The sequence below is a fragment of the Trichoplusia ni genome, chromosome 11, assembly GCF_003590095.1.
Source record: "Trichoplusia ni isolate ovarian cell line Hi5 chromosome 11, tn1, whole genome shotgun sequence".
Classification (NCBI taxonomy): Eukaryota; Metazoa; Arthropoda; class Insecta; order Lepidoptera; family Noctuidae; genus Trichoplusia; species Trichoplusia ni.
In genome coordinates, this window is record NC_039488.1 from 3839906 (window position 1) to 3851693 (window position 11788).

At 35.3% G+C, this 11788-nt stretch overlaps 2 protein-coding genes across 2 annotated transcripts in view; one reads left to right on the top strand and one right to left on the bottom strand.

Moving 5' to 3' along the window:
• The window catches only part of LOC113498488 (protein singed wings 2), a 43824-nt gene extending 38041 nt beyond the window's left edge, over positions 1 to 5783 (bottom strand). The window contains exon 1 of the mRNA XM_026878498.1: positions 5133 to 5783. Within this exon, the coding sequence (XP_026734299.1) occupies positions 5133 to 5139 (7 nt within the window). The 5' untranslated portion in view covers positions 5140 to 5783. The remainder of the gene's footprint in view (positions 1 to 5132) is intronic.
• Positions 1422 to 10233, top strand: LOC113498487. Its single transcript, XM_026878497.1, has 5 exons — positions 1422 to 1628; positions 7639 to 7684; positions 7811 to 9213; positions 9496 to 9684; positions 10112 to 10233. The coding sequence occupies exons 2-5, from the start codon at positions 7675 to 7677 to the stop codon at positions 10139 to 10141; spliced, it is 1632 nt and encodes a 543-aa protein (XP_026734298.1). The 5' UTR covers positions 1422 to 1628; positions 7639 to 7674; the 3' UTR covers positions 10142 to 10233.
• Positions 10234 to 11788: the final 1555 nt, after the last annotated feature.

Genomic DNA, 11788 nt, shown 5'->3' on the forward strand with positions numbered 1-11788 from the left:
CATCTCTTGTAAACATAGATTTAATTCGGTTCTCTGTGGCAGTTTTTTTACACGAGAAATAATAGCTACAGTAAGATTTGAAATTGATTCGTTTTATGGCGTTAAACTATATTTAGGTGTGTATTTATATTATCACACAGGACGGGATACGTATGCATAGGCGGATAGACCAAAAAATATTAGTCAACGGGATGTTGACTAATATCATTTGATTATCGTGGAATATCGTTTGATCCATCCGCAATAATTATTGAGCATTTTATTTATTCTTTATTATGACACAAACAAAGGCTGTTAAAATTACAAAAGCCAGTGACTCACCAAATTCCCCATAAATAATTGGCTTTATCTAAATATTATTCTCCTATTTCGAATAATAGACAGACTACATCCTCATTTTGTTCACATTTATTATAAATGAAGAGCCAATGACTAATGTTTACTCGCAAATTTAATTTAATTTCTAATTTAAATATTATATTTAAACATGGACTTCGTGACAAAACAGTTTACAGTAGAGTTATAATATGTAGTACAAGTGACCTTCGCATCAAATACTTCACAATGTAATAATGTATTTAGATTTTAAACTACGTTATTAGACAACAAATTAATGGTATTAATGTATATAAAATAATACCATACCCATCTTTAACTTGTTTCATAAAAGATAGGACGTGCACTTTTGTTTACAGCGCGCATTTCCATGATAATGTATTCAGAAAACTAATAACTGAACAATTAAATTAAAACTAAATGATTGTCAGCCATTTTTTTGATTGACTTATTGACGTACCTCCTTACGTATTATATCAACAGTGTATATATGTATATATTTTTATTTCAAATGTTTGTTTTTAATTCAATTTTTATTTTAATTGTCATCTTTTGTATGTGTTACCACGTTTTTTTCTTTATTTAAGCTCACAAGGCTTATTATGCATGATGTGGTCACCTGTAATTAAGAAAGCGCAAAAACTCTGTAACTTCTTTTTCTCTTGTATAGCATGTAAGGTGTATTCTTTGTTGGTGATCCATATAAGTAAATAAACAAATAAATAATGCCGGGATAAAACGTAGTCTACATTACTGCAAAGTTTCCTCAAAATCCATTCAGTACTTTTTGTGATCAAACAGTATTTAAATCAAATATTGTGTACCAAATTCATTACAATCTGTTTTAAGTTTGGCATGAAAGCGAGACTGACAGATACTTTTAGCTTTATAATATGTATAAAAAAATATATTATATACTATGGATAATAGTACAGTGCACTAACCGTTTACGTACTTTCAATACAAGTTTTGAAACTTGGTATCAACAAACTAATAGCTGTCTCTGTTTGTTTTCGCTAATAATGTATGTTTTATCTTGCTCACGCGCCGTCAAGCTTGTTTTCACTATATCGTAGCCTTAACACGCCTCATTCATATACTTATTACGCTCAGGAGAGCACTGTTGCGTGTTGTGCTGTTTGTGCTAACTCTAAAAAGTTTGGGTTCAATATCCAGTGACCTATTAATGCAAAAATTGTGTCTAGTTGTCTCCATGTGGTTTCTTAACTTGTATTTACATGTTACGACATTTGTGATAAAGAGCTAGCAAGGTTTTCGAGAGAGAATCTCAGGTAGGCTACTGAATTAATACTATCACTAAATTTAAACGTTTGTTCTGTTGTTTAGTAACGCTGGATTTTTGACATGATTTTATTTAGTTATACGAAACCCTTAAATTAATTTGCCAATCAATAATGAAATTGTTAACCAGAGTCAGACCATTTTGCTTGGTCTAAAAATACTTAGTTATCACAGAACTTTAAAGCAATATCTGAAAACTATTGAATTAATTTGTGCACAAGCACGGTTACAAACTAATAATCTACTTCAATATCACTCTACGACGACTGACATAGTTAATACATGTGCGAATTTGCTCTTTGATTTAGGTCCACTTGCAGCAAATTCTCTAAAATCTCGATTTTATTAACGCTAGATTTCGCTCTTCAGCCCATTTAACTTAAATCTCATCGGTGTTATCTTGCACGTCCTAAAATTACGTTCGATTTCACTAAATCAAGATTTAGCCCATCATTCACACGTCATTCACTCTTTATGCTAATAAAACTTTTTATTATATACTCTTTGTTATATACGAAGAGTATATCATTCAAAATAGTTTAATCATAAAAAGTGTTTATAACAATATTTTCGCAAAACGTCAACGGTAAAGTTGGCGACGGAGGTTTGTTTGTCTGCCATCAGAATTTAACTAAATTCTCCGTAATCCGAATTTTGCGGATATATGTTGTCGACTCAAAATCAATATATTTTATGCTATTTTTTTGCCCCAATTCTGCTATTTACAACGGCCGATGAATGAATGAAATATGATGATTGACTTAAATTCAATTTTCAATTTTCAAAAGACAATTTTCGTATTCTCTTAAGCATTTTCTACACAATAATTAGAAATTGTAATTGCAAATTCAGAGCGGGACGGTATACTCAAGGTCAATACAATTAACATCCAAATATTGTATTAGTAAAATGCTTGAGATAATAGGAATAATTTCAAATTGAATCCAATTGCCATTCATTCATCGGCCATTGTATCGGGGCCCAGTGCAGCGCGTACATTGCAATTTTGGATTGGATTATTTTCGATTCATTATAATTTAAGTTAAATTAATTGTTTAATTATTTAGTCGTTTCTTAGGTTTACGCGAATGTTAGACATTGAAATGAAACTACTTTTGCGGGTTTTAACGCGGTTTAATTTTTGATTTTAGTTCCCGACGTTTCGACACCTTTGCTGTCCAGTCTGCCCGTGATCATGGTCACGGGCAGACTGGGATGGTGTTCGTCTTGACAGAAGATGTTGCTCGTTCTATCTTCATATTTTAATAAATTATTTGTGGTCTGACCTACGCAGTATGAGCTCACTGTGTCGTGATTTATTGCAGTGGTGCTCTTGGGTTTAGCCTTGAGTTTTTGTATTATTGGGTCCCAAGTAGGTGATTTTTTCCAGCCATCTTGTCTATTGAAATTAGGGTGTTTTCAAATCTCAATAGCCCCGCGAAACATCCTTGGTAGGAATTTGAACTCTTTAGCGAGGAACTGTGGTTGATCAAAACTAATATAATGACTGGAGCCTTCAGCATGTTCGGCGACTGCAAACTTCGTTGAGCGGCGGTGTTTGACGTCAGCTATGTGTTCTTTTACGCGGGTCCCTATGCTTCGTTTTCTTAAACCTTCTGCATTAAACATTTTTTTTTCAATCAGTAAAGCATTAAAATCCAGAGCTATTAATAAGTAACAGCAACCAAAAACTACTGGGCTTTAAACTTGTACTATGAATGGTCCAATAATTAACACACAACTAGCAAAGATAGCAAAAAAACAAAACACATAAACCACTTACTTATTATGACTTAACAATATGATATGTATGTGAATAAATATATCAGTAAACAGTTCAGTTCAGCGTCTGTTGCTACCTTATCAATATCTTTATAAATAAGTATGTAAACAAACAGAATCAATATTATCTTTTTACCGGTCACAATAAATTGTAATAATAAAGTAGTCACGAATTTGTGTGTACATAGTATTTACCAATTATATATAGATCGCTAAATATGACATATTTATACATAAACACTTGCATAAGTATTTATTACGTCGCTGTCTATTAAAATATAAATTCTATCTAATTGGACGTCTATTACCATCCGGGAACAAATGATGCAATTGTTAACGAATAGCAAAATATTCTTAACCAATAGCTGTAACAGTTATGATAAAGCTGAAGAGTTTGTTTGCTTGTTTGGACGAGCTAAAGTCAGAAATTATTGATCCCATTGAAAAAAGTTTCAGTGTTAGCTAGGCCATTTATTGCGGAAGGATATAGGTACCATTTCGTTCTGACTAATATCAGCAAATCAGTAATGAAATCATTCATCATTGGCCTAGCCTTTTCCCAACTATGTTGGGGTCGGCTACCAGTCCAACCGGTTTCAGCTAAGTACCAGTGTTTTACAAGGAGCGACTGCCTATCTGACCTCCTTAACCCAGTTAACTGGGCAACACGATACCCCTTGGTTAGACTGGCTGTCACACTTTTTCAAGCTTCTGACTACCTGTAACGACTGTGAAAGATGTAGGAATAACAGCCGGGACCCAAAATTTAACGTGTCTTCCGAAACACGGAGGAACTCGTTATGATAAAGATCGTCATTCATCTACGGACCAACCGCGTCAAGCATAGCTTAACCTGTGATCGAATCACTTATGCGGTTATAGCTTAGCCACGAGCTCCTCGTAATGAAATATGTTACAAAAACGGGTAAAAGTTGCGTGCACACACAGAGTACTTTTATTCGATATAAATATACTTCACAGCGTGAACTGACGTCGAAGCGGAGAACGGATAGTGTATCCATATTTTCATGCGTTATCTATACTGATATATATGTCTAAAGCTGAAGAGTTTGTTTTTTGTTTGGACGCGCTAATCTCAGGAACTATTGAAATTGAAAAATTATTTGTGTGTTAAATAGACCATTCATCGAGGAAGGCTTAAGGCTATATATAATCACGCTGCGACTTATAGGAGCGAAGATACAATGGAAAATGTAGAAAAAAACAGGGAAAATGATTCATTTTCGAGGACTTACGTTCAAAATTTCCTAACTTATATCTTCTAACGTTACGCGGACGAAGTCGCGGGCAACAGCCAGTTCTTCTATATAATCACAGCATGTCTTGTCTAGTATGATTGTCTATCTGTTCTTTTGCCCTTGTTTTTAAGTAAAATTTCTTTAGGCGCGACTAGGAATTAACTGTACGACAATGCAACGATATTTTGCTGTGTACCATCCGATTATTAAATATTTTGATGTTTTCAATAGATATTTTATAATATATAATCTAATATTGATTATATAATATATAATCTGATATTATATAATCATAAAATAATAATGTCCTCGTATTAGGATCTTCAATTAGAATTGATAAAAGGCTTTGAGGCGGCATTGATATAAGGCTTTCTTGGTTCCGAAATGTTTACAATCTCGTACAATGAAAGTTGAAGGTAAATATGATCTGATTACCTTACTGACTACACTCACCTTTCATTATTATTATTTTCCACTTCCCGAATAATTAAACTGTATGCCAATTGAATATCTAACAAACAATTTATTACTACGCTTCGATCTTATTGAATTCTGTTCTGGATAATGTTTATAACCTTTCTTCTTTTCTTGCAAGTTTTAAAATGTACTTTTAAATAACTTATAGCCCAAAATATTTTTTAGTTAATCAAATCGAAGAAAAGTTCCACAAATAATCAACAATTTCGTGTCAAGAAAGCATTTACCGATTGATTAAAGCACTAAATACTTTTGATCACTTCACATCTTAGCAAGCGAAGTTAAATTGGATATTACTTTTCGTAAAATACGTAGCGCTGCGGAAAATTCGCGCGCTTTTCCTTAAATCATGAAAACCGTAAGGCGCGCCCGGCGGCCTGGCGACGACTGAAAGCCTGAAAACGATAAACGGCAACATCACACGGCTATCTCAATGTTATTAGCACCATCACTCTAACGAGATGTTCAGGTAAACTTGTTTACTGTAAACGCTCGTTTCACACACATTTTGGTCTTCACATAATGTTACATTTCATTGCTACATGTGATTTATTGTGAAGAACATACTGTGGTTAAATTAAAATTCACTGGCGAATTGAAGACTTACGTTTTGAAGTTGTTTAAGAATAGCTGACATTACATTAGTTTCAAAAATTACTAAACATTCGCTTTTTTTTTAATTTATAAATCTGTTTATTTAAAAAGATACTCCATCACACAGTTTATGAAATTAATAGTGTGTGTGGGTGTGTAGTGAATTTTTTTAGTCAGTATTTTCGATATTATGATAATCTTTATTTATTTATTAAATTCTCGCGTCACAATATTAGTTACCATAGTCATCCGAAACGGCTTGAACGATTGCTATGGAATATTTTAGGCACATTTTGCAAGTCTGAGTATCGGCTCTATTTGTGTTTTATACCCCCAATTGATGAGGGTTGTCCACCGCTAACTTTTGTTCATATGTAATGTCATTTCTTCACCGAAAACCGCTAGAAATGACGCAAAAAACGTTTGTCTCGGATCAGCTGGTATCTCATAAAATTGATTTCTTAATCATGAGCCGACGCTACGGGTCGCGATACTAGTCGGGCGACCCCGATAAATACGCGTGCGTAAATCGTTGAATCATTTAATAAAAATTATGATAGTTTGTTTTGTTAAGCGGCCTTTTTCATCAGTCAATCTTCATAAAATAATTAGTTCTTGATGTATCTCTGGAAGCAACGCAGAGCAGCGTCCCTTTTCCACAACTCCGATAACATAAGGCTAGCTTGTTGTTTGCTCTTAATAACAAAAAATAACTTTAATATTCTCCAACATTTTAGCGATAGACATTTAACCCACGACTCCAGACTGGTTTTACTGGGTACGTCGCAAGAATACGACACCCCTCTACGTCTTCCCCAGTGCCAAGGACCTTCATGAGGATTTATACCGTATCTAAAACATTTCTTTTTCCACCTTTCGCATCTTCAAGTATCTTTCTCAATGAGCTACCGTAGAATAGTTTATCTTTATCGCTTTATTCGAATCCAATTGAAACAAATGAAAATTTTAACTTAAGCAAGTACGTACGGTATAAAACCAGGTCATGTCATATCGGAATTTCATAAACGAGCTTATAATAACGTGTTAAGCAAGAATAACATTAATTGTCAACCCAAATCAGCTGCTCAAATGTCAAACCTCTCGCCCAGGCGTATCAATGATTCAAACTAACAAATGGCAAAGGATTTGAGTACAACCCCAGGGAACAGCTATCGATCACTGCTTAATATCTATAACTGAAGTCGGAACGGCAACGATCGTCGCGATATAAATTACGAGTTTAATGTTGGAAACAGGATTTGACAACGAAAGGAACTAAGGTTGTGTAGTAAGAATCTTATGGGAAAACTAAATTAAATTAATGATGATTAGTTAGTGAAGACAATAACTATCGTGGACCAATGAAGTCCTTAACCAATTACAACATAAATGAATAACATGGTGCTTATATCTATTTACAATATAATTATGTAATGGTTGTTCACAACAGAATTATGTAAATGATTGTTCCATGTATAAAAAGGATACATAATAAAGAATAAAGAGACTTAAAGTACATGGAGGGCTAATAGTCGTATATAACAGCAAGAGGGGAGCAAACTAGCCGCTGAACCCACGGGAACATAAAATCGGTATAAAAACTGTCTGTGTACCAAGTCTTCTAAATCCATTTAGTAGTTTTTGCGTGAAAGAGGAACAAACTCATAAATCCATACGGACAAACTTTCGCATTTATAATATTAGTAGGATAAGGGCTTGAATCAATGGCCAATTTATGCCAATTTATTATGGCAAAAAAAAATCCATTCCTTTCTTTCTTTAATTCCTAAATATTTCACAAATTATACAAACATGTGTAGATTATTATATTACATTGGAATATAATTTTTGATTCACATAATCAGTATATCTTATTATTTGTCCACAGATTCGTAGTCATCAATAGAATTAAAATTTTGGAAAAATGGCAAGTGGTAAGTAAGATTATTTTCCCACCTACATATATTTTTACTTTGGCAAAACAAGTAATTATTTGGGTCAAACTTTAAAAACAGTTTATCTTCAGGCCAATACTAATAGGCATTCATGTTTTGTTATAGCAAATGTACTGGATCAAATGGCGAAATTTGACTTTAAGTCCCCAGTTAAAATTACTTTATTATTTGAAGACAGTGATGATGATCTAGAAATTGTTAATGAAAATCATCAGGAAGGTAATTTCGAGACTGATAGTAATAAGCAAGATAATACAACTCTAGAAGAAAATAGCAGAACGAAGAATCTTCAAATTGAAACGGAATCGCAACAAAATTCTAAAGATTCAAACGAAACCCTCTTAAAACAACTTATGAACGCTACACTAAAGGACTTGTTGAATAAAACTTGCCGCACTGGGAACCAATCAAAAGAAAATGAGCTAGATAAAACCATGCCAAACCTTCAAATAGAGAAACCAGGCAATATTTTCAATGAGCCTGTATGCCAATGCAAAATTTCTTCTGAGGCTTCTTTCGAGCAACCCACCTGTTTTACTTTTGGAGCTCAAAACGAAACTATACAGATTAAACAGTACGCTGCGCATCATCATGACCATACTACCAGAGCGCCATCATCTCTTGGAGGTGATTTACTAAATACGTTATCTGAAAATTTAATTAGTGTCATGGTTTCTTTTTATCACTATAGACTAAATAAAAGAGATGGAGATGACTACCAGAAAAGAAAAGAAGCATTCATTCAACTCAAAGACCATTACTTTGAATTGTCATACCACACTATGGTATCGATAATAATTCCTCAAGAGCATAACAAATATTTTACAAATATATTTTTACAAAACACTGTTACGATAGCCAATAATAAACCTGGATTAGGAACATGTCATAGAGGTCACTTGGAACCAATTTTTATTGAATTACTGATATGGTCAAAATTTAAAAAGTCGATAATTGATCGAAAAGGTTTGAACTTAGGCTTACATAAAGAACAATGTTTAAGTAAACCATTAAGAAACAACTGGCCATTTTCTGAAACAACTCCTACCCAAAGGCAGCCAAAAACTGACAACGTGTGTGTATTTTCTTCTAAAAGTACAGGTGTGAAAGTGAATGTTAATCGAGAAATATTCATAGATTGTCTCAAAACACAAAATCACAACACGGTGGAACGTCAAGGAGTTCAAAACCAGAACCAAGCATATGCCACTTACCAAACTGGGTCAACGAATAGAATTAAGACACATGCGAGTGACAATCAAACAAATAATTCACAGAACTATAATTTAAAATTGAATTGTCGCCTAACTCCATATAGTTTGACACATAATTCTAGAACCAATCCAATTAAAAATAAGGCGGGACCAATTCAAGGTTCTCGGAATATTGAACATCTACGTAAGAATTGCCAAGCCGACTTTCAACTTAGACAAAAGCAATCAAACAATGAAATTCACTCTTCTGGATGGGTCAGCGCAATGAATGAAAACATCAATCCTCAAAATATGGTAAGTGTAGAACTACCCGCATTGTCATTATACTGATTTAAAAAACTTTCTTATATCTTTCCATCACTTCACAATTCACAGAACAGAGCCCACAAATTTAGGTTGAACATGGTTCCAAGATTAAGAGGTTTGTCACCAGCCAGCTTTCCTAATGTTTAATTTAAAGATATATAAAGACTATTTTCACTGTAGTATATTCTGTGTAATTAATTTCCCCTGCACACCATATAGATTCATTTGTGAGAAAAAACACATTGCTTACCTTGTGTTTTTCTTTTACAGCTTAATTTAAACTTACAAACTAGAATGACTGAAGACGTAGCTCCACAAATGCCATTTATATCCAATGTTATGTCATTGAATCCAAAAGCCCAAAATACCAGCAACGGCAGCTGCTGTGTGTGTGGAAAAATAACGAACATAGTCTGTTCGAAATCCAGAAGCCCTTCTTATTGCAGCTTCCTGTGCCAGGTAATATGTGTGACAGTTTCTAGAGTGGCCCCAATTCTGCTATCTACAATAGCCGATGAATGAAAATTGGCTTAAAATTACACTTTTCGTATTCTCTTAAGCATTTTTCCTACACAATTATTGGAAATTTAATGGGACGGTACACACAAGGAAAATACAATGAATTTTCAATTATTGTGTTGGCTTAATGATTAAGAGAATAGGGATAAATTATATATTTAATCCAACTGCCATTTATTCATCGGCCTTTGTATATAGCAGAATCGGGACCCTGGAATAAAACTTAATACAACATACATTTTTTTTCGTTTACTCTAGTCCCTTAAACTATGTAATTCTGAAAATTGTATTTTGAGCATTCTGTTATCGTGTAACAAAAAATTAAAGCTTAAAAATTTAAGTCCTGACCATTTTCTTTTTCTTTCAGGAATTAGACGGATGGTGCAGGAATACATAATGCCCCTCGTAATGTATCATAAGCACAATTCCCAAACAAGACGTTGTAAATATTAAATAATATGTAGTCGAAATAAAAAATAATTTATCGTTTATTATCGTTTGTTTTTATCTACATAATATGTACCTATTCAAACTACATACAACTACATTCTAATGACTGATTCATCAATGCAAAATTCTACTTCCTACTAATATTACATACGCGAAAATTTGTACGTATGGATGTTTGTTCCTCCTTCACGAAAAAACCCCTGATGAACACATTTTCATCCCGATTTCCTCTCCACCCACGATTACAAGCATGGGTTGGATTGCCCCACCGTAGCCCGTCCCGCTGACAGATTCGCTAGAATGAACTCTTAATTCCCAGGGCTGATTGCCGGCCAAGACACACCCAGCTTCATAAGTGACAGTCCGAAAAACGCGGACGATTCTATTAACGACAGCGCGCTGTAAGCTGAGCAAAACTGCTCGCTTTTTGGCCGTCATTGCGTCAGACCAAATGACCGAGACCTACAGGAGACGACTCCCGATATCAGGGCCCATAATGTTTGGTAGGAGACGCCCGAGACCTGCGGCAGCCCGTAGTCTCAGCGTTAGCCATTTTAAGTGCTGTAAAAAGCTCAATCCTCTGTCGAGGACCAATCCCAACTCCCAGGTACTTCATCGTGCCCGAAAGTGGGATGGTCGCGTCCTCCAATGTATAATCGGCTCCGAGGGCCGCACAGCACCAGTGCTTCGGTCTTTTCCAAAGCTAGTAATCTGAGTAATAGAGAAGACTGGAGTAATCTGCGTAATACTCGACCTGTTTTGCTGGGAGTACAGCGACTCGATTGGCCCAGTCGTACCCGATGTTCCACAGCAGAGATCCTATGACCCTGTAGAACACCGCACCGATGGTTGCCAGTGAAAGCCGAATACACTGGAATACGCGATAAATCATGCTGCAAATATAGCGGTACTCCATGATATGGGCCGCCTCAATGCCCTTTTGCGGTAGCGAATTGAAAGCATCGCTGATGTTGAGCGATACCGAGTACGCTATTTCTCAACACGACACAGACTTCGCGGCGAACATCTTTACGATACCCAGAGCGTCGAGTGTTGACCGGCGTGCCCTATAACCAAACTGGGATTCAGACAACTCCTCCAGTTCAACATGTTAATACGCAGTACCCATAGCTGAAGGAGTATAATATTTGCTCTAACGAGCTAAAGGCGTAGCCTTATAGAGTCCTTCGTCGCTCGTTTCCAGCGCCAAATATGGTCACGTGACTCCATTTCAAATTACCCGCGACTCGAAAAGTCGCTGCCTCATGCAGTCGCTGCACAGTGCGTTAAGAACCTGGTTTGTGTGTCATCGTGTTTTATTGAATAATGAATCGATACAGATTAGAGGCAAAAAAACACAACGACAAAGCTCAACATTTTGAGCTTTATCGCTACATATCATATGACCAGATTTGTCGCTGCAAACGAGCGACGAGCAACTGCAAAGGCCGTAGTTCATCATTTTCAGCTTTGTCGCTACTTTTCCTTCGACCATATTTTGTCGCTTTTTTGAGACGCGGGCAATTTAAAAGTGGGATCACGTGATCAGATTTATCGCTGCAAACGAGCGACGAGCGACCATGAGGCTACGCCT

Excerpts from the sequence above, each read along its gene's own strand:
- LOC113498487 (XM_026878497.1), top strand. Across the intron at positions 9,214-9,495 it reads ACATCAATCCTCAAAATATG|CTTAATTTAAACTTACAAAC; the intron begins GTAAGTGTAGAA and ends TTTCTTTTACAG. Across the intron at positions 9,685-10,111 it reads ATTGCAGCTTCCTGTGCCAG|GAATTAGACGGATGGTGCAG; the intron begins GTAATATGTGTG and ends TTTTTCTTTCAG.